This window comes from Eutrigla gurnardus (assembly GCF_963514095.1).
Source record: "Eutrigla gurnardus genome assembly, chromosome: 1".
NCBI lineage: Eukaryota > Metazoa > Chordata > Actinopteri > Perciformes > Triglidae > Eutrigla > Eutrigla gurnardus.
In genome coordinates, this window is record NC_139915.1 from 9,105,483 (window position 1) to 9,129,382 (window position 23,900).

Below are 23,900 nucleotides of genomic sequence, written 5' to 3' on the forward strand. Positions count from 1 at the left end.
GATTGTTCTGCTGATCAACTTGTCAATACATTGACTAACTGTTTCAGCACAACAGATCTACAGAAGGATTTAAGCTATCCAGAGTGAGACGCATTACCAAGGAATTCCTTCACTTCTAAGGTAATCCCGGCAGACTTGTGAAGGATTTATGGGCTTTAAAATCAATCTTCCACTGAGAATTAAAACATTTGTGAATGGAATTTCCCTGAAATTGTCACATATTATTTTCCCACAGAAGTTGTAACCTCATGTTAATGTGAAAATCCTACATCCTTGTTTTCATCACCCTCTGGGACGTGAAACAGGAAGTTGAACTATTTTTCAGGAAATAGTCCCTTTATGTTTCTAACAGAGTGGCCAAACAGGGGACACAATGTTAAATACTCGTCATCCTTATGTACGTAAATGACAAACAAAGAAAGCATCCCTTACAGCATATCCATCTGAACTGGGCACACAAAGCACAATATAAAGAGGAAACTCATGTAAAGTCCAGAAGGCCAAGTATGGCCTGCTGATGCACATAAAAGAGGATCAGGGAGTCCCTGAGCACACACTCTCCCTGTCCAAAGGCCAGAATACCTGAACAAAGAAAAGAGGATACTGGATAACTGACAGGAGCAGGTTTGGTGATATAGCACTTCCCAAAGCTGCATTTATATAAGAGACAAAGACCCCTTTGTTTCCACTAACTGTGTTAGCGAAGAAATCATCTGGTCCCTTCTGCTGATAGCTACAGCACCAGTCAGTCAGCAGGAACAGCTTTGAGGCTCACTTAAATCACACAAGTTCTAATATTATACAGCAAAACGTCAACCTGATCTATCAAACTCTAATCACGTAAACATGATCCGTCACTGCGCCACATTCCCAGTGAATCAGGTTAAACACTATGGCACTAAAACCTGTCACATCCACGGGAGAGATGTGGGCAATTTCCTGCAGGAGATTAACCCTAAATTACACCGAGGGATAGAGGAAGGAAGAAAGGAAGGAAGAAAAGCACACCACTTGTTTCCTCAGTGAAATTACTCCCAACAGTAAATACACTGATGGAGGCTGCATGCAGCCCCGAAGAGAAAATATCACATTGGTAGTTAATAAATATACAAGCAGGAGACATTTAGGTTCAAGCATGTGTTCTGCTAATTTGACAAGTACCATTATTGTAACATGATATTAACACCAAAGTATACAATTAAATACAGGACATGGATGAAAGGTGAAAATCTGGAAACAAATGACATACAAATAAATTTAAAAGGCATACATTTACAGTACATACTGTAACTTTAACAATACAATGGAAACGGTGTTTAATGCAGGTCAGAACTCGCAAAGATGGGAGGTGATTCTCTGCTGTGGGGACAGAGACACCTCTCATATTCATTTTACTATTTATTCATTACTCATAATGCTGCATTCACACAATGTCTAAATGCTAAAAGGGAGGAAAAAAACCTTACAATCAGCAGTTATGCCAAGATGCTAGCCCCAAAGTCATCTATTTAGACAGCCAGGATTCGCTAGTTTTGTTGAAAACAGGCAGTGTAAAGCTCATTTTAAATTAGTGGAATCAATTTCAATCAAAATGTCCTGTTCATCTAACTCCCTGCTGCTCTGCTGCCTCTCAGAAAAGCAAGCAAGTGTGCTGAATGAACTACACCGAACTATCTGAGAGGTAGTTAAGCATAGCCAGAAGAAGTTGCCTCCACACAGTAACATTTTGCTATAGGGAAAAAAAAAAACTCTGTTTCAATGGAATTCCCTTAAACCAATCATAATTTCTCTTGGGCGGCGCTAAGCACTTGCAAAATGGTGCGCTTGCAAAATAGACAGTGCAGATAGTGGTGGCCTTATACCCACAATCTACATTCAGTGAGTCACACTGTCTGACAGGAAATGTGAGGCATTTTGAATTCAACACCATAGATGTAAAAAACATGGAAAATTTATTTTTCCAATATCACTGACTTGAAATTACAACAAGAAGGTTTTTTTCCCCACTGAGCTCATAAAAACAACGATATCACCTGAATGCAGCATAGTTAAAGGTAGTGACGAGTCACGATCAGGTTTAGAAGCCAGAAAGGCAATTCAATAAATTGTGTGCATAAAGGAGTTATAAGTACCAGCCACTTTACGTTTACTTATTCACGTTTACACCTTTCAACAGAGGCTATGAACTCAAACACAAAAAACTATAGTTAAAAGCTTGTGATATGAAGAAAAAAAATCTGATAACACAGATAACCACATTCACATCCACTAGAAACTAAGCATGAACTTGAACCGTTTTAATAGTTAGTGCACGAGATAAAGGTCCTAAAATGTTCTCCCTCCATTGTTTGTGTACTGTCCCTTTTAGTCTGTCCAGCATGTAGCAACAATTGCAACACACACAGACACACACACACACACACACATACAGTATAGTATATATATATATGTGTGTGTGTGTGTGTGTGTGTGTCTATTCTTCTATCCATTGTTCATACTCTGTGTGTTTCCTTCATTAAGACCTGAGAGAATGGCCAAAAACAGGGTTGAGGTAGGTAACCGTAATGCACCAGAGCAAGTCCTGTTTATATGTGACAACACCGAGCAGAGAGCCGGAGAGAGAAGCCCTGTGATAGTAGAGCCACCCAACGACGTCTATCTCCCTCATCCAGCTCTCTGTCTGTGGTCGTCAACTTTCAGCGCTATTATAAATGCCGTGTTCCTGAAGCACTTTACCTAGTCAGTGTTGACAGGAGGGAGAAGGCTGAGCAGCAGTAGCGTGTTTTGGGAAGAGAGTAACAATAGTCAGACCTGATCAGCAGCTGTAAAGTCTCCCGGGCACCATAAGCCTAAAAGGTTTTGTTTAAAAAATGAGGCAGGTAATGCGACATGAAAATAAAACCTCTAAGAGCACTGCAGTAACACATGTCCAGAATGACGTTAGAAATACACTGCTGCCAATTTAAATCAAATGATAGTTGAACATTTTGGGAAACACATCATTTGCTTTTTGGATTAAAGTTAGAGAGGAACGATATACCACTGTTACCAGTCTTAATGCTAAGCTAGGCTAACCACATGCTAGCTGTAGCTTCACATTAAGCTTACAGACATGAGACCACCAGAAAGAAAATACACGCATTTTCGAACATGAAAAACTTAGTATGAAGCTACAGCTAGGAGGCAATTAACGTAGCTTAGCATAAAGACTTGAAACGGGAAAATAGCTAGCGTGGCTCTAACCATAGTTCACAAATCTGCATACTAGCACCGCTGCAGCTCACTAATAATGTATGTTACATCTCATTTGTTTCATTTGTACTCATACAGTAGAGTGAGCATGACTATTTTAATTTTAGGGGAGGTTATGCGCTGTACTGTCCATGCTAAGTTACACTGAGTTCACATTGGACGCGGGGGGCCGCTCTGTGTCAACCGTCATGCTGGGTTGTTCAAGCAAGGCTGTCTGCTTGTGGGAGTTTGTGTGTCTTCTCATCATGCTCGCTCTCCGTTTAGACACAGCTGACGAATAAGTGGAATAAATACAGTAATGACGTGAATCGGGGGAAATTAAAACTGTACAACAGCAGCAGGAGGGGGAAATTAAAACTGTACAACAGCAGCAGGAGAGTGAAATATATAACATGAACATCATTTATATCGTTTATAGTAGGTTACCAGTGCATTTTCATGCCAGATTTGCTTGCAGCAGGCAGAGGAAATATACTACATCCTGAAACTATTGTTGAAAAAGAGCAAAAGGAGTGTATATCCCAAAAGGTGAAACTATCCTTTAAGTCGTGGGACATTTTGATAAGATTTGTGCTTGATTTTTTTACAAACATCATACATGTATAAACCTTAATTCAATCAATAAAACATATCTGCACACAGAATCAAAACGCTTATTTTAGACACATATATGATGTCTGTATATTATATTATTTTGTCTCTTGTCCAACTGACCATTACGTATAAAGTCTTGTCGAGCCGTAAATAATAAAAATAATATTAGCAATGCAGCATATCTCTAACACTCTTTTCATTCAACTGAGGGGAGAAAACAACCATCATGAATGAAAAAGAAGAGCTTTGAATGGGACAGCATAACCCATACAACGTCCTCACTTACTGTCATTCATACAGCCGTGGTCTCAGTCCGTCACCTTGCATGAGGTAATGACATTGTATCTACAAACACCATATTCATTGACAGAGGGACAGAGGAAGCCAGGATTTCACAGATGGAAGTGGGAGGTTGGTCGGGTTGGTGAGGGGCGGGGGGGGGGGGTTCATTATGCAATAAACAGACAAACAACAACAACAACAGTGACAACATTAACATTGTTATCTTGAGGTAGAACATTAACTTCAGCATTTGGAAGTGCTTTATGTTGGATACTCATTTTTTGTTCGTTTTGCTTCGATAAGCAAAGTAGAGAGAGGATTCTTGACATCTGAGGTAGTGCGGCACCTGATCTTGTAATTTTCAAACCAATCAGTTCCTCCGCATGTAAAGTAATTGTGAGCACAGGGGAAGGTAAAGTCCCTAAAAGCTTCCCGCAACACATTCATTCCGGCTGAGGTAGGTTTTTGTTGAATCGTAAGGTTCACACAGCCAAGTCTAGTGCCTGTATGAAGGCCGAGAACTCATAAAAAAAAAATATGTCGATATCACTGAAACAAAGTCCTGAGACAGAACACATCGAATCCCTGGACGAAGGCTGAGGTCTTCTGTGAGCGAGAAGGTGGAATCATTGGTAGGTGAGAGCAGGCAGCAGGAGTCTTTGACATCCACAGAAAAGTAGAGATAAGACTAATAACTTATAACCACTTTGACATATAGGTGATAAAGATATATATGTATATATATATATATATATATTTAGATTTATAAACTTCAAAATAAAATCGTCATTGTATGAGAAGCACATTATGGGGACTCTATTCTGTGTGCTGCCCAACACCAGAAAATTAACAAAAGACCAATTTGTAAAAAATAAAGAACACTTAACTGGCCTGCCTGACTAGAAACAGCTGCCCATCAGAAGAGCGCTCTCCCAAACCTCAGGCCAAAACACTCGGATCTACAGTCCTAGATCCTCGAGAACTTCTTAACTTACCAATAAAAAAAATAAATCTTTGCACAAAAAAAAGAAAAAACTAGTTTGAAAGGAAACACTTGTCAACCTGAGTGAGAGAAGAGTCTAAGTGGACACTGTGGACAGTGTCGCGTGAATTGGCCTTGTTCAGCCTTGGTCCTGCCGACCCGATCCTGCTGCAGGAGGCTCCTGGAACTGCGTCTCTCGCTCTACCGCAAACTCGTCCAGCGGTATCGTAGACAGCTTGGTGTCATTCAGCACGTAGGAGTCAGACTGAAAACACATGCATATTTAAAGAGTTACACAGAGAGTAAACTGATGTAAGGAATTGGACATCTTGGCCTACGGTATATTGGCAGATAGACAGGAAACATATGATAAAAAAAGATCCCTGGCCAGAAATCTGCAGCTATACATGGCAGGTTTCCCACCCACCAGGATGCCCTGGTTCTTTTATTGTGACAGATCAATGTTTTGTTTATTTGCTGAATTCCCTTACTGCTTTCCCCCAATGTGGTTTTAAGTGCTTTTATCACACCATAATGTAGGCATAAAAGCTATTTACAGTGTGTATAGATGTATAGATTGTTGTTGTTTTATTGTGGTGATGTTTTCTAGTATACTGTTTTGTTTGGATTAATTTAATTTCTATTGTTTTCCAAATCGTTTGGGCAATAATTAATAAAAGTAATAACTGGAATGACTGGTAGAAGCTGCAGTCAATCTTTAGCAAAGAAAAGGAAATAGGAAAATCAGGACAGGCAAATTAATCATCCATTGCAGTCTTTTTGCTGAAAAAAAGTTAATTTCTAAAAAAAGTAAACATTTAAAGACGCTGCAAAACATTTTTCATTTGCATGGTTCAATTATTTTTTTTCCTAATGGAATAAATTAGCCTGTGGAGCTGTTTTCTATGCTTATTGAAAATCAACTACTTTTTAGTAATACACAAATGTACACTTTATTACGGCGTGGGTGTCATTTCTGCAGCTCCAGGCATCAATTCTATCAGTTATAATAACACGGCACTCACCAAAGTCACTTCTGAGATGTCAGAATGTAGCAGAGCTAAGAATAGATCCAGTGAGTCAAACATTACCAGTGATCAGATGATCAAGCTGGACTCTTGCACTTTATCGCAGGTAAAACTAAAATTGAGTGCACCTGTAATGTTGTGTGTAATGTTGCTGATGGCTGGACATACGAAAATATATAACCCAAGCTATAATGAAATGTGTTTTCCTTTAAAATATCTTTAACCATAACCACACGTGTAAAAGCATCACCAGAAGAGTCCTGAACATAGCAAAATAGGAAAAGAGGAAATACAGGAAGAGGGCAGGGTCTCTGCAGATATACAGACACTACCACACACTTCTAGTGGATCATAAGTGATGACGGAAAGGGATTATATTTGTATACATTGTTTTTTTAGGAAATTGTTGCATAATACACCTTTAACACTGAACAGGTTCCAGTTCACATAATTTCTCGTGATCAGAACTCACCATGCATGTATCTTGTGTGGTGGGTTGAGTGAAAAGTCTCTGGAGCTCGTTGCTGTGGGCCACAGTCTTCCCCACTGTGCTGCCATTGACCTCCATCTCTCTCCTGGCAGCCCCGTTCAGCACAGAGGCCCCCTGGGAAGAGGAAGAGGATTCCAGCACTGCGCTGTGCCCCGCCTGGGGGGTGGCCTGAACCGTCTTACACATCATTAACCTGGGGATTACATGAGCACAAACACATAAAACTCTCGAGATAAAACTCTCGACAGCTGCAACCTTCAAAAACAATCATTGGCAAGTTATTTCCATTGGTAGCTTCTGTTGCTGTTTCACACATCGTGTTCGTACTGACCTGCCGCGGTAGCTGAAGACGAGGAAGAGCACACAGAAGATGATGCAGGTGACTCCGATGTGAATGCCGATAATGATGCCTGTCGTGGATGTTTTGCTATGTTCGTCTTTCACACAGTCGCATGGGACGTCCAACACTGGGGACATACCGAACATCTCACGGTCAAGGTTACGTCAGAGACTTGTGCGTGTGTGTGTGTGTGATGGTCAGCTTGACTTTGCTCAAGCCAAACTCGTAACCCAGTGAGCCACATTAAACTTGGATACAAGTGGGACAGTATGTGTCTATGTGTTGCGTGAGACAATCACCAGATTTCTCCACTGCCTCGCGAAGCGAAACGAATCGCAAGGTTGCGTTGCCATCTCCGTGTTGGTTGTATGCGAGCAGCTTTATCTCATAGACCAGTGCAGGATCTGGACAAAGAGAAAAGACAGGAAATATGTTTAGACAATGAATGAAGCACTTCCCTCTTGATATAGGAGTGTGTTTTTAGTCCAAGCTGGTTTAAGGGTCCAGGTCGCACGATCACATATGGATGCTTTCATGAACATTATGATGACATTGAGATTAAAGAAGCTCAGTCAGTTAAATGAATAATTTGCTATGACTCAATAAAAACAGCACGTCTCACCCAGCTGAGTGATGTTGTACTGGGTGATGTTGCGAGGAAAGTTGATGGGTCCAGTGAACAGTGGCGTGTGGGCTCTTCTGTAATACAGTCTGAAGCCTTGATGTTGGCCCATCTTGGAGGAAGCTTCCCACGTTGCGTGTAGAACACTGCTGTTCACCACCTTGGTGTAGATGGAAGGAGGTGCTGGCACTGCAACATGACATACAGACTGTCAACCAAAGTGCTACAACAATGAATAGGACAGAAGCAGCCCTTAGGGCTTTTGTTTTGCAGCTTGAATTATGACACTTCATGTTCACTAGCATTTACAGTCAACGCACCATTTCTGGAATCTCTCAGTAAGCACTACACAGCTCTATCACGAACTTCCATGCATGTTAATTATTGGTGAAAATATGCTTTGTGGGTGTATGTGTGTGATTTCTGCCTCCAGCTCACCCTCCCCGTGAGTGCTCTTGGTGACACTTTCCGATGGTTTGCTGGCTCCGTGGGATGTATAGGCCTTGACGTAGAAGGTGTAGCTGGTGGAGGGCTCGAGGTCCCTGATGATTTGCTGCAGCGTCACCTTGCTGACGGCCTCCTCGTACTCCATCTCCACTGGGTCTGAAAGAGGAAAGACGGAGGAGGGAAAGGAGGATGTGAAAAGGCATAAACAGGAGAAGAAAGGCGGGAGCAGACATTTAGGTGATGGAAGATGGGTTCAAAAGAGGATACAATAAATGCAATCTGTTTCTGTCATCATTTTATGGTTATTGCCCATTTTACTGGTTTTACCAGAGCAGCTCTGTGAGGTAATAGCTAATCTAGTTTGGCCCTGAGAGCCTGAATGGTGATGCTTGGCTGAATTGTAGGGGTGGAATGAGGAGTTCGAGGGGGTAAAAGTGGGAGTTACAAAGGATGTGTTAAAGCATTTTATCGCTCTTAATCCAGAGACAACCATTCATAACCACTATCTACCTCCAGCCCACAAACCATTGGGCCATGCCATCTTGGAAGGGTAATTACAGCAGATCCTATTGGTTGGCCCCTGGGGCCCGTAATTATCCATTTGATAAAACTACTGAGAAGAACAGCAGCTGCTGTTAGGAGACCCTAACGACACACAAACACACGCACACGCACACACACACACATACAGTTGCCCAAAGCCATGAAAAAACACTGCATTAGCGTAAACAAGCATGTGCATATGAACACACACAGGGGGTATCATAACAATAATACACACATATTGCTTGTTTCTATGAATGCAGTTACTGTAAGTATCTTTATCTGTCTGCGGCCCTTTTTTTTTTTACCAAATTTGCAATGTGCCAACTTCAACCTGCAACATGGGATCATTTAGCATGTTCATTTTGGGTTTCTTACTGTCAATGGCCAATGTCAGTGCTTATTTAGTTGTTTCCAACCTCTTAACATGCCGACATTTAACTTATTTTTATGTAATTTACTGCATACAAACATTTCGATTTTCAAAGCAGCCCCACCTGTCGTCCTGCGCATGTGGATCACATAACCGATGATGTCCTGAGTGTTCTGATCGGGCTCCCTCCAGGACACCTGGATGTTGGTCGGTGAGAGGGCCTCGGCTTGCACATGGGCGGGCACACCGGGCAGCCCATCAGCCCAGAGCACTGTGAGGCGGGCACTGGCCTGTGTGGAGCCAGCACTGTTCTCAGCGATACACTGGTAGATGGCCTCGTCTTTCTGGCTAATACCATAGATCGTCAGTGTGCTGTGAGAGGAGCAGGAGAGAGGAGGGGGAACAGAGGTTTAGTTTCTCTGATATGAAAGGTTTGATTGTTTGCAAGTGTAAGCGAGAAAACTGTAGTTTATAAAATAAGTACATTTGTAAGCATATTATATTATACTGTAAATGAAAAAATAAACTGTATGTCGCATAAAAAAAAAAAAAATCTGAACTTTAAAATGTTTTCTTCCTCAGTGGAAGCAACTATTCCTTCAACTGCTAGTCGAGCATCACATTACAAAGTAGCTTGTGACATCTCTCCAAGAAATTAATTACCTGTACTTAAAAAAATGCACTGTTACTTCACTACTCAGATAATGACTGCGTACAGCGAAGATGATGAATGTGAATGTGTGTCAAAAGCACAAGGTGTTCAGCTGTGTGTGTTTGAGTGAATTAAAGAGCCCCACACCCCCCTTTACGGACAGAGTATGTATGGAAGATCTCCACTCATGCAGAGCAACGCATTCGTCTTCTACTGTTACTCCCGTTGGAGGAGATGCATCTATTTCAGTATTTCATAAGAATTTCATTTGCCCTCAGTGAAACCTTTCATCTGTCCGTCCACACATATGTACTCATCTTATCACTTTACCTATAGACACACACACTAACAAAACCTCCCACACTCAATGCATTCACCCAATATTCTCTTCCTTACAACCATCGCTCCTCCACTATCGTACCTCCACCACTCTGCTCTTTGTCTATCTACCGTATTTCTGCTTCCTTCTTCTTCTTTCCTCCCACCTGACCTGTGTCCGTTAAGAAATATATAGGTATTGTGTGTGTGCACGTTGAGTAGGTGTTATTAGTCAAGAATATATAATCCACTTCTCTCACTGGCCTCAGGCAAAAGGAAATGTAAAACATTTAACATACAATGGAAACGAGACCCTGTGGTACAAAAACATTTCTCCATGGCATTTTTATATCAAGGCCATTTCTGCTTTATTGAAGGTATCAAATGTGAGGGAGAAAAGTGAGAACACTGATACACTGGGAATACAGAAGGGCTTGAGTTGGAGCTTTGTCCATTTCTCTAAGTCAAGTCCTTGGTCATGGCATTTTAAGAGATCAGAAACATCTTTCGATGTAAGGGAAGAAAACCTTGTGGGTGGTTTTTGGTTCTCATGCTTTACTGTAAATGGAAACATAGAATTGAATGCCACAGAAGTATTCTGCAGAAACCCTCCTAATCTGTCACTTGCAGTTTGTAAAAACCAGTCCAACGGATTGTCATCTTTCTTTGACACGTAGGTTGGCTCCTCTGTGTATTCAATTAAAATGTAATACAAAATGCCAGGGCGATCCCGCAAGGAAAAGCATGGCATTTAAAGAAAGAACAACATGTCATCCAGGTGCGGTGTACGTGGTCTGTCACTGGCCACCTCCTGGACCTGTGAAATGGGTCATGAGGATAGTGGCATTTCAGCACTTGACAGACGGCGCTGAAGTCATTCCAGCCTCTGTGCGGTTTGTGAGGATGGATTCGTAAGGACAGGGGAGTGCTATTCTGGGTCAATGCACAGGATGGAGTGAATCATTCCATTTCCCTTTTCAAAATTGATGTGCTGGGATACAATTACTGTACTTCTCTAATCTGGGTCAGAACAGGCTGCAAGGTGGAAGAGCTATTATTCTCTCCGGTCTGCCAGGTGGATTCAATCTGGATAATTATCGGGTCAAAGAGGCCCTCTGTATTTCACCCACTCCGGGCCAATCTCACCTCTGACCCCAGAGGTGGCAGCAGTCGCCAGCCCTCAGCTCGCTACTCAACCATCACATTTCTGACAGCCTTTCATATCAGCGATGGATGGAGTGTTTGCAGACAAGCAGCCCTGACCAGACGCCACAGACGCAGCAAAGAGGCCCCCAGGGACGCACAACCCCGATGCCACCGGGCCTGGATGGGCCTCCTGAGTGCGTGAGGGGGAAGCAGGGTACATTTCACAAGACCCGGCTTGTTACAGAAGGTACAGTAGCGTCCAGCATGCAAACTCACATACACACACATGAACACACACACATGCCGAGCCATAAACACACAAATGACCCTGCCGACGTGTAGCTTATGAAATTCCACACCTGCTGTCAAAACTTCCTTTCCAAATTCCAGAATGAAAGATTTAGTGGTTTCAACATTTTACCATAACATATTATATGAAACAGTAAGAGACAGAGAAGTCATTCTGGTATAATTAAAAATAATCTATTCTCATGAATGAGATTGGATACACATTCTGTTAGTTGGTGATCATAGCATTGTCTTTCTGGTGAAGTTGAACTGCCAGATCCTGTGAGCTGGTCTTACTTTGTGTTTTTGGACATTTCCTAGAAATAATTGGGCAAATAAGGAGCATAGCGTCTCTGTTTGAAGTAGGTGTTACTCTTTTCTACTCTGCTGCTGAAGCTGGAAATGTAAACCACATTTCTTCCTGTACCAGCATATTTCTCAGGAAAGACCTAATGGATACCGAATGTTTAGTATAATTTGTTTTCGGTAAAATCATACTTATGTTTCTCTCTGCCTTTGATTAATTATGATTATTATTTTAACACAACATACTCTTATTCAGGAAGAGCTGCATGTTCTGTTCTCATGTTTTATTTAGTGAAAAAAAATGTAAGAATCCGGGAAAGTACAATTGTAGATTTGTTTGTCTGGGTCAAAGAGGTCTGAAATTTAAAGTTTTTTCTAATTGATTTTTTTTTACATTCTCCATCAAGGAGAGTAGAAAAATAACACACAATTCAAGGAACCTCTCTGATTCGTTCTTTGAAGATTTTTTTTTCGATTAGCCAGTGAGGAATTTTAGTTTTAGAATAAATGAATATGCAACCGCAGAGAAAGGCCACAACAGATCCATAGAATGTGTGAAGAAAAAAGAAGGATAGAAAGTCTTGAGTGAGGGACAAAAAGACATTTGGGAGGTATATGGCCTGAGTTTGGGCTGTTTGCTTGTCTTACATGAGCTCCAGAGCCAAGCTGTCCTGTCCTGACAGGTTGACACCATCATTTACTCATCAGTTCAAGGTCATTTCACAGATTGATGGATAAGGCCGTGGGCCAGGGGAGTGGTTGACAGTGGGGCCTTGGGCCCGTTGTTTGGCTGTGTTTGCTCTCAGTTGTCTCTGAGCAGCACCCCATCAAAAGCCAGCGTGGCCATTCTGGATCCAACAAGAGGGAAAGAGGGAAAAAAAATCTGGGGACAAAGAGAGAACAGGAGGAAGAGGTGGGGAAGGGGGAGGGGAGGAGCGAGGAGCTGTCCTGGCCTGAGAGGAGGGAAGGGCCCAGGGATATGACTGATTACAGGCGGGGTCAGAGTTCAAGGCCAATGCCCAGGCCCCAGCTCTCTGTAATGGAGGCAGGAAGGGGGATGTGGGGCACAGAGAGGGGCCGCAAACAAGAAAGGAAGGTCTGGGTGAAAGAAAGAGAAGAAAAAAGAGAAACCCTTTGAAAGGATTCTGCAGCGAAATGTCCAGGTTTGTGTGGTTGCCTGTTCCTTCAGATGTTGGCCATTAATTATGAAACACAGTGCTCACACATACACATTCACACACACAAAGTTATATTCTTTACTATACTCTCCCAACACCACTGTCAAAAGGATCCTGGTTTTCTTAATCATTTCGAGAAATTGTGTCATATCTTCATTCATCAAAAGAGGGAATTCATCAGGGTCAGTCAGTTACAGTATGACTTTTAAATTACATTAAACACGTTTCCGCTTGAGACTAAAGAGTGAGGCAAGTCCTCATACATAATTAGCAGCAGCTCTCACAGAGGCTTCAATTGGCCACACTAGCATGTTTTACAGGAGCCTGGCCAGCAACGGCCAGTAATGAACGGGGCAGCAATAATGTGTTTGTGTCCAAGCATGTGTGCCGATGTGCGTACGAAGGCCTGTTGAGGCACACAGCTTCATCAACGTCTGTTTACAGAATCAGCTCCGCTCTGACATCATCGCATCTCATGCAGCATTTAACGTTCGTCTTCCTCGCGTCCGCTTTGTGTGTAAAGTGGGTGCGCGGACGAGGAGTAAAGGCCGCAACGTGGCGGTAAATTTTCATGTTTGATTATGCGTGTGCACAAAATGAATGATGGCATGCACCGCGGGGCTATTTGTGCACATACGGGGCTTGCTTGCCTTTTGATTAATGTGTGTGCATGCGTGTGTGTGAATGAAATGTACAATCGATTCCCCCTTCCTTCCCTTGTCCGATTTGCTTTTGAAGGTCAGCGTCATCAGAGTTGGCTGAGGGGAGAAAACCTCAGTGTGTGTATATTTTTACACAAACACACAGTAATACCCACTACAAACACCAATTAAAATCTCTCTCTGGGTATGCTGCAGTGTACAAACACGCTTCCCCTGTGTGTGTGTGTGTGTGTGTGTGTATATATATATAATATATATAATGAAATATAATATGCATATAATTATTTTGTTTTGACTTGGTTCATGAGATAAACTGTTCCCTATGCCACATCGTCTCTAGAAAACACACCACATGTTGTTTCTTAAGCTTCAGGTAAAACTATGAATTTTCCAAACAAGATTTCCTGTACGACTAAAATTTACAGGCTGGCTCTAGCTTACAGGGAGACATTTTTGGTCTCTAATCATAGGGGTGTTTTATTCTATCCCCGGGTCTTCGTGTGAGATGTAAGTCATGTAATGAATGTTCAAAGTGTTCACTGTTGACCTATTTAATGTTTCCCCCACAAACACCTGATGGCGGCAACTAAAAACACTTTTATAAAGGTTATGTTTCGACACCTGAAAGCATTTGGTTCAGCTTAGTGAAGGATTGTGGTTTTGGTTCAATATTGATAACAACAATGCATCTAAATTGACCTTTTCAAGGGCCAAAACACATTCTTTCCTAACCTAAACAAAGCACACAACACAAGGGATGCAGGACACCAATCCTGGACTCTGTTGTTCTCGTTCAGGTCTTGTGTTTCCTCCACCCAGACAACCCAATCACCTTCACTGACACATCACACTTCCAGGATTGGAAAAACTACTTGGATGATAAATTGTTATTTTTTAAAAAATTCAAAAATCACCAGCTGGTACTGCAGCATAGAGACTGTAACAATGAGTTAGACTGTAATGTGATCTTCACCTCATAGTTCAACTACGTGCAAAAATCAGGCTGCTCCGATCTCTAAATGGCTGACTGCATTTGCTGGTCAACTAGCTCGGTTTATGAGATAATTAGCTAATGGTAGAACTCAAGCTGAGGCCTGCCTTCTTAACCAATCACAGAGCGGGCTTTGTGATGCATGAGATCCACATAATAGCAGGTCTATAGCATACACTAATGGTGGCAAGTGGAAAATGCTGCGATTCTCTGACTTCCCGCTTTATCTTTCTCCGTTTCTCTCTCTACTCATTTGCTCTTCCTGCCGACTCATCATTTCTCTTTTGACCACACGTTCATTTTTTCCCTTCTTTTTCTATATGTGCAAGTCCGGCCCCTCATTTATTTCTTCCCGCTCCTCTTTCCTCCTTTGTTAGTCCCTTGCTCCATCTCTCTGACTAATATAGACTGGTGGAGGCAAGTGGGAGTGGAGTAGTGTGTGTGAAGGATGGAGGTGTCTCCTCCCTTCACTCACTGCTTTGGAGTGCAAATATTGATTTTTTTGGGTGGAAATTCAATATATTCACTTCATATTTCTCTTTTATGAATAATAAGAGCGTTGCCTGCCAGGGTCAACTGGAAAAATATAACTTTCTACATGTAGTAATACATAACATAATTTACTCAACAACACATTATCTAGATGGATAGCGTCTCCAACCATTTTCAATCACACACCCACACACCCGGCAGTACTAGCAACAGGCTGGACACTCAGGCTTGATCTTTTACAAGTAAAGCTTCGAAAACATGAGCATGAAAATGGTTGATCATGACATGTTATAAGCTATCAGGGAAACTCATATGCAGCTAAGAGGAGAAAAATAGGTGCAACATGTAATTACTCCTCTGTATGACCTCTTAGACAACACTCCACTGCCACAAACAGTACTGTAACACAGCCACTGCCACATGCAGCCTTTACAATGTTAGGTGCTGAGAATAGTAACGAGCAGAGCTTGTTGGCGGGTCCTCCTCCTCATGACATTCCTGGAGACTGCCATGGGAAAGCCTCCAACATTCAGTCAATACGCTGCTTGCATACAAAGGCACAAATAAATTGAGGCTCATGTCTTGGCAGGCATGGATTCAAGCAGCTGCCATTTTAGAAGCAACAAACATGCTGAGAAATTGAACATTCGATGATTTAATACTGAAATCCATATTACTTCTGTAAGCTGGGTCCAACTTTGTGAGGATACAATGGAGGGAGTCACGGTTGGGAGGGGTGTCTGAGCCATGTTGATGACAGTTTGCAATATATGCTGTTATCGTTTATATTTGGTAAAAATGCATTCACAAATATAATTAATTGATTATAACACTTTTGGGTTTGACACTATCTAGTAAACCATCAAATCTTAGATATGTTAATAAGCTTTAAGTAACAGATTTAGATTAAGTGGTCTAGTAAAAGGTCTTTGTGATGAATATTAGAGCTTAGAAGAGCCTGGCAGACCAAAAGTTATTCTTATTGTTGGCTTACAAATTATGTATTACGTATAAATACATGATTTATTACAAATAATTAAGGATTTACGAAGCCTTTAGCTACAGTGCAGCTTATTAGAAAGTGGGGAAAGTAATCCCTCCAAGTAGGAAATCTTCAGCCTGCTGTGTGTGAGTTGTGATATTGCAAAAGTCTCAAAAACATGATGCCAAGAAATTTGGCAAGAAAAAAAAGCAGCATTCTTCTTTGCTTAACAACACTACAACAATGGGACAGTGTCTTCTGAAAATGTTAACAACAACAAACAACTGAAAAAGATGAGCGTTATCCAATGTCTAATTTCCGCAGGGTTATTGTTTTGCTTTGTTATTTTTTCCGCAACACGACAAATAGGTTGTTAGTCCTTTAAATATGAATACATTGATGTAAGAATACAAGAAAAAGGTTTTTCTTCCCCACCTGTTGTTGTTCCTGAGTTTGACGTGTCCTCCGGGCTCCAGAATCTGCCCGTTCTTCAGCCAGGTGAGCTGGGGCTCAGGCTCGCCCTGTGCCTGGCAGGTGAAGATGGCGGTGGTGCCGACGGGCCGAGCGATGGACTGCGGAGCTTGAACAAACTTTGCTGGAGCTGAAAGAGGAGGAAAATGGAGGGTCAGATACGCTAGATAACAAAAGGAGAGCGCAAGATAAATCAGTGCAGTAGAAAGAAACTGGAAGATTAGATCAGGAGTCCTCCACACTTGCCCCAATAATCAATAATCACCATTTTATATAATGTATGTATAGTGTGAAGCTGGAGAGGCTGAGGATTTCGCTGAGAGGTTCTCCAAAGAACTTTGAAAAATTATGGAGAACGTTTATATCTCTAATTGACACGATACATGGTATGCCTGATGAACCAAATGACTGACTGAACAATAACCATCTTCCTTTCTTCTTCTTACTATAATTATTAACCATTTATTTTGAGATTTCTTTGATTTCTGTTATTATTGTCTTGTTTTTGTTGTTGTTTTTTTTGCTTGTCTGTTTGTCTGTTTGTTTGTGCTTGTAGCCCGAGGCCGAAAGGGTCAGGGAGGGGTGAGGGAGGGAGGGCGGGAAATGGGGGGTGTAAAATGAGTACTGTACCTCTGTTGTAATTGCATCACATGTACTTTTGTTGGTCCTCAATAAAAAAAAAATAATAATAATAATAATTTTAAAAAAACTGCAAGGTAGAGCAAGAAGGGTACGCAGGCAACTGTCATTTATTATAAAGAAGGCAGTGTACTGCATTATAGGTATGGTATAAATGCTGTTGGAAATCTATAATTCGGGGTCAATTAACAGGATTATAAGAGACAACAGATCAATGCAGATACAGGGAAATAAGAGAGAGAGAGAGAGAGAGAGAGAGAGAGAGAGAGAGAGAGAGAGAGAGAGAGAGAGAGAGAAAGAAGCTCTACTTTAGAACTAATGTGCTTTAAAACAGATAACACATTTACATGAAAATAAAGTGAAGCAGTTCATAGTTTCATCATATCCTGCCCCGTCCAACGCTACAGGCTGCCAGCTATGGTCAATTAGTGGTGATAACTTATTCATATGAAACGGTTCTTTTAGCAAGAGAAGGTACTTTCTTTAAATCACAGAGTAATTACAGCTACGTCTGCTGGTGTTTAATTCCTGGCTTTGTGTTTTTATTCAAGCAGACAGACAGAGAGGTATTGTACCGTCTCCTCTGCACTCATTATAGCCCCAGCGGTTATCAATGATTTGATAACCTGAATTATTTATGCCCATATTAACAAAGAGAAAATGTTATGGTAATTATAATATCTCAGAGACATCCTAGAAGGTAGAAAGCTGGAACACATAGGCATATCAAATTGCCTGTTGTAAAAAAAAGCTCAGCTATTTACCTTCAGTCTGTGCCGATCATTTAACTCATCATTACCTGGAGGGATTGAGACACTGTCAAACTGTAAAATTATACCTTTAACAGGTTAGATTAAAACTACATTAAATCCTGTTGAGTGAGCTTTAACAGAGTGAACCCTGGTGTGTGGAGATTCTTAAACGATGACACAAATCATAAAGAACCTAACACAATACTTTCTCAGCTTCAAGACCATTGACACCTACTGAAGACTTAAATATGATAAACAAGTTAAAATTAGAATTTTATAGTTTTTAATGGCTCAATAATGTCCATATGTAGAATTTAGCCAAAGTACCTCAAACAAGAATAAATAGTGCATTTGTTGGGGACTATCTTCTGATTTGCTGAGTTAGTGAGTATGTGCAGCTGTAGTGTATTAGGGATGGACACAAAACAAACTGCAGTGCTCATGTTCTCAATGGAGGTCAATGGAGGTCGCACCGACAAATAAGTTCTATCAGTATTTGTCTACACAGACAGTTGTTACTTTGTATTTGTATTTATTGTTGTCTTTTTTCAATGTTCTGCCCTTCCTCTTGTTCCCAGCCTAACAGATAAAATGTTGACCGACACTTTTTTCAATATAAGCATTTCTATTCTCCCATTGGGAAAGGTAAGGGACCAACAGGCACATGAATGGAGCATGCTGACAGTGTCATGTGATGGTCCTTTCATTTATCTCTCCCTCTTTGTCGGGCTTCATTCTCTCTTTCGCTCCCCATGTGTTCTTTGAGGGTTTTCTTAAAGGTGAAGGTCAGAGGGAGCTCAGGAAGGTATTGATTTGCACCTTTAAGGGTGTGGGTTAGATCATCAGCACCATCCATCCATCTTGCTCTCGTTTTCCCCTTTGGGCTGTCACACTTTGACTCCTCCTCCGGTCTTTGTTTCTCTTGTCTGTCTTTTTGTACCCCAAAGGATCCAAAGTGAACCCAATTGATTTGCTGTAACAGTACATTTGTTTCATGTGTGATGGTTTCATAGGTTCTCTAGTCTTCATCCATTTGGAGCTGGAGCTCGTGACAGCCGCGCTCCTTTTCTCAATTAATTCTCAAAGTGTCAAGTGGCTTGTTTATAGGAGACTAATTCTACTACTGATAATCCTTCAAGAACATACAGTATTATTTTCTTGTTGGGAAATCGGCCCAAATTATATTTATTTGGTGCTACCAGTACACTGTTGTTTGCACAAATCAATAACAAAACCCAAAGACACTGACACAGAATTAACATCCATGGCTTTTCCTCTTTGTTCCTGCTCGTGTAGGGGCTTGTCTCAGACTTGACAGGCAGATCAAATGAAATATTGATCAGGATCAATACTGCTTCGGGGCTGAAGCAAAGTGTGGTCTATCTGATCAATATGTGAGTGAGGCAGATGCTGGATGCGACAATTCATGCACCCCGAGGCCACCCACACCTGGCCTCATCCCATTGGTGGAAACCATGCATCTCCCTAACCTGCCATCAAACGCTCTCATGGTGCTGCACACGTGTGATGAAGAATGGACAAAGAGAATAATATAACAGAACAAAACACTAATAACTGATGAAAGGTCAGCAAGTTCCGAGGTCTTTAAAAGACGCCAATTTGGTATTAGAGTCCATTAACTATAATTATATAGTTATTCATGTAAATGACTTAATATTCCTGCATTCACTCATGCAGCTTTGCCTTGTTGTGAGAGTTTCTATGAAATCATACCTCACGAATGTGGCCTTGTTGCAGTGTATTGGTGCAAATGTATTCGACCTAATGGGCTTGTTACATTTTATTAGTGATATTGTTTGGACAGTGAGTAAGTATATTTATTTGGATGTGTATTTCCATAGACATGGAAAAAGACTCATAACTACCACTAAAAAAGCAGATAAAAAGACAATTTATTTTGAGGGAAGGATATCCCACACAATAGCAAATCATGGCCTCTCACTTGAATATCTTCTAACTTCTGCAAAGCATTTGACATATCTTATCCTCTGGTTTATCTTTGAATGAAACATTAATAGAATAGATTTTTGTTTCAAACATGCAGGAATTGCCGACTTGGTCTCAACTGAGCCCCATTTCTGATCATATATGTCCCTGTGGACGCTGTGCTCAGTGCTTCAAAACTAAACACATTCTTTTTCATCCTATCTAGAACAAGCTATTTGCCCTGAAAAATGTAATCATGTGCGCTACACAGTACATGATTTCTTGTCTGTTTGGAAGGGCGAATATTGGTAAAAACTCTCATTTAATTTGTTAATGTGATGTTGTAGATTTGTTTATTTGTTCTATGCTATTGTTAGAGTTGTCCCAAAGTAAAGGAGGTGATTTAGATACCCTTTTACTATATTTTGTTGAATAGAATAAAACAGTATATATACTTCTTGATCATAGCTGTTGTAATATGTGATATTTGATGTACATTTTGTTTTGAGTGATGACTGTTGAGCTGGCTTCCTGATTGGTGTGCATTATGTATAATATGGCCTTGTTTTCCTTCTGTTAAAATATTCCAACCTGATGAAAGAGGGATCGAAACGTCGTCCTTGAATAGATTGTGGCGTGTGCACGCATTATTCCCCCCGTTTTTCTATGCTATTCTTAACCAACATCAATGTCACACGGGATTATGATTTATGTTATATGTTATAGTGTCTCTTATATATTTTTTAGTGTAAATTTCTATTCCAGTAGGTTTTCTCTTTTTTATTACGTGTTTATTGTATGCACCATACACAACCAAGACAAATTCCTTGCAAGTGAAAACTTACTTTGGCAATAAACCTGATTCTGATTCTGATTCTGATTATGTTAAAAATGACATTTGACCATTTATATTTTCATCTCCACCCGGCTGCAACTGCTTAGAATTTGAGTAATGAGAACTAGAGTCTTGATTCTGTGCTATTAATATGTGTAATGCTTGGTGGGAAGGTGGTGAAGTTATCATATGATAGTCAGGGTGCCACCCACGGACTTCACAAGCTTTAGCTCATCACGTGACCACAGCTGTATTTGTCTCCTAACTTTTGAAAATAGTGCATCTCAGAACTCACCTTGGACCACTAAACGTCCCTGAGCAGTCCTACGAACACGGGTCCCCGGTTTGTTGGCAGCACACACGTAGACCCCTGAGTGCTGCACACCCACATCTGTGATCATCAGGTTCCCTGTGCCGAGTACCTGGATGCCCTCCACGCCAATGGGGCGGCCGTCTACTCGACGAGAAGAGAGAAAAGAGCAGTTAAAAAGGATGAGAACGGATTCATGTAGGGCAGCAAAAAGAAGGACCAGGTGTGCACATGTACAGTATGTGTTCATGGTAGGTGGGGGTGAACGGGGTGTTTGTACAGTAAAGGTCAGAGTGGGCTTAAATTGCCAGCAAGAAAACACTAATTACATGTATTGCACGTTTACAACCACTGGTGCTATTTCTGGCCCTGTCAGAGGTCAAGGATGCAGCTTTCACACTGAAGTATGTGATGTCTAACGACGTAGCTGCCATTACAGACACAAGGGTTTTAATTCATAAAAATCAGTTAATCACTTTTCTTCATGTTTTTGTCTGACAAAGCCTCAAGAGTACATTTGCTTTTACACAGTTACACAGGAGATGTTCCTGCTGCCACTGGGGGACCAGAAACTCTAAATGCAACTTCTAATCTCCTATCTCCTCACACAATCCATAGCTGCCTCCTCTCTGCTCTCGCTGTACTTACATGATAAGCTTACTCTTTCCTGTGCACCCTATCTGTAGTCTCTACCCCAACAATGACTCCAGTCTGCCTCTGATATTAGCTATGGGGCCAAGGGGGCATTTTAATCCCATCTATGACTTCAATCTGCAGCCTGTAAGCCTGTATGGTGCAGATTTGATGTATTAAAACTGAAAAGCTAGTTGAGGGAGATGGGCACCATGGTGGACACATGCAGAGGCGCAAGCTTCAGCCAGAGATACAAACCATATGGTCACTAGTCAGTACTATTTTTAAGTATACTTTTACATCTACAATGCAAATAATAAAGGCATGGCAAGTTTAAATGAATTCTGTGATTTAATATTTCTTGACCTCGCGCATATGTCCATATTACACAAACATAGCAATTTAAGAACATAGAAATGAAGGGCTCAACAATGAAACATATAATTGAATCTGACAAATGAACAACAAAGGGAATATAATCATGCAATAAAGCAGTGTAAAGCTGAAAATAGGAGCCCTTTATTCAAGATACCGCATGTGCTACACTGGTGCTACACTGGTGCTACACTGCAAAAAGCAATCATCACAGCAAACACTCAGTCCCTCCTGGATTTTTCTAGCCAGATGATTAAAAAAAGCCTTTGTCTGAAAACCCAACCACTTTTACAGGTTTCTGGGTGTAAAACATTCACAAACCATTGAGTCCATTACAAGTAATCAGATGTTAGATGCAATCTTGTAGTGATGGATTATGAAGAGGACAATATCTGTAATTAATCACGACAAATTATTGAAATTAAATAAATCACTCCAACTTGCAATGCCAAGTGATTTTGCTCTGCATCTGTCATTGTGTGTCTTAATGCTGTTCCTGCATTTTTCCATTATCATTAGCTAACTTCTCAGTCCAGCAAGCTTTTGTCTCAACAAAAGCAGTCTTGTTCTTTGATACTATATTTCACCACCCGAACCCCCCATCAGTCTCTCTCTGTCAGACACTAATTCATTTAGTGTCAGGAAAGAAAGAGCACAGAAGCTAGCAGGCTGCGGTGCTGTTGAATGAATAGTAGTAAACAAACTTCGGCATTAAGGAGTGACTGATGAAGCTATCAGATTAATTATGCATTTTTATCCCAGCCACCCTGCCATAATCTAATACATACAAACCCCACCGTGTTAGCATTTCATTCTAGCGACATTGTGTAAGGCAATACCCTCAATCTGATTATGCTGCTTGTGAGGGCCGGCAATTTACATTTGGAACAGCCCATCAGATTGGATAATAGGTAAGGAAAACAGATACCGGATTGAGAAAATGGTCACGACAGACTTTGAGTGATAGTCAAGAAAAAAATGCACATGGCAGGAGGGGGAAACTAATCGTATCTGTTTCAGCACCTCATAGCAATTACTCAGAGGGTCTCCGGTGCTTCAATGGAGGTTCAACTTCATGAGGAGATGAAGCATGCATTTATCAACACCGAGTGGAACATAATGTTAAGCCTCAAGGCCTAATGTTGCCTCATGTATACACAATGGATGCTCCACTGCATCAAATGTATGCTGTGCACACACATTACACAAGCCATGCTACAAAGAATATACAAACCCACAAGGATACCAAGCACAGATATTATGGTTTCACTGGGATTGTACTTGAGCTCAGTGGCATTAAATTAACAAAAACACATTTGCACAGGATGAAAAATTCTAACTACATCCTTTGAGCACCTTCGGAGGCGTTTTCTTTGATATGATCAGGAATTTTTCTCACCTAGTCTGCTCCAAGACACGATGGGCCGAGGGTATCCGGTAGCAACACACTCCAAGATGGCGGTTTGGTGAACAGTGAGAGTGAGGTTTTCTGGACCGACCACTATCATAGGCTCTTTGTAAACAGATGACTGAGAGCCTGGGAGAAAAAAAAAAACAGAGGAAAGGGAGAATAAGATGGGACCAAGCATGATGGACGGCACCCTATAATTGGATTCCTCTAGAGTGCATTAGTTCGATATGCTGTAATCTCTTGAATCAGGCAGAGAGAAAAAATAGGTTTGGACAATCTTGTGAATATGCTGGGTAGATAGCCTGCTCATGGCATGCAGATGTGAAAAGGATTAAATGTAAGAACCTGAAACAGTGAGGAGTGCCTCGGTGCTGTGTTTCACCCCTGCACTGTTATGGGCCACGCAGCAGAACTTTCCGCTGTCCTGCTCATTCACTCCTGTAATCTGTAGAACACCTGTGGGTAGAAGAGTGTACCTGCGAGAGAGAAACAAAGAGCACGAGACAGAAGGAGACAAATACAGTGAGACCTGGTAAATGACCGATAAAGGGCTGCCATC

The 23,900-nt window shown here is 41.3% G+C and overlaps 1 protein-coding gene across 1 annotated transcript in view; it reads right to left on the minus strand.

Moving 5' to 3' along the window:
- Window positions 1-4,933: 4,933 nt before the first annotated feature.
- Window positions 4,934-23,900, minus strand: part of igdcc3 (immunoglobulin superfamily, DCC subclass, member 3) — a 49,224-nt gene continuing 30,257 nt past the window's right edge. The window contains exons 4-14 of the mRNA XM_084009108.1: window positions 23,687-23,817; window positions 23,330-23,467; window positions 20,908-21,066; window positions 16,404-16,569; window positions 9,078-9,325; window positions 8,029-8,193; window positions 7,591-7,779; window positions 7,268-7,372; window positions 6,960-7,095; window positions 6,611-6,821; window positions 4,934-5,375 (exon numbers count right to left, since the gene is read on the minus strand). Coding sequence (XP_083865234.1) covers window positions 5,250-5,375; window positions 6,611-6,821; window positions 6,960-7,095; window positions 7,268-7,372; window positions 7,591-7,779; window positions 8,029-8,193; window positions 9,078-9,325; window positions 16,404-16,569; window positions 20,908-21,066; window positions 23,330-23,467; window positions 23,687-23,817 — 1,774 coding nt within the window. The 3' untranslated portion in view covers window positions 4,934-5,249. The remainder of the gene's footprint in view (window positions 5,376-6,610; window positions 6,822-6,959; window positions 7,096-7,267; window positions 7,373-7,590; window positions 7,780-8,028; window positions 8,194-9,077; window positions 9,326-16,403; window positions 16,570-20,907; window positions 21,067-23,329; window positions 23,468-23,686; window positions 23,818-23,900) is intronic.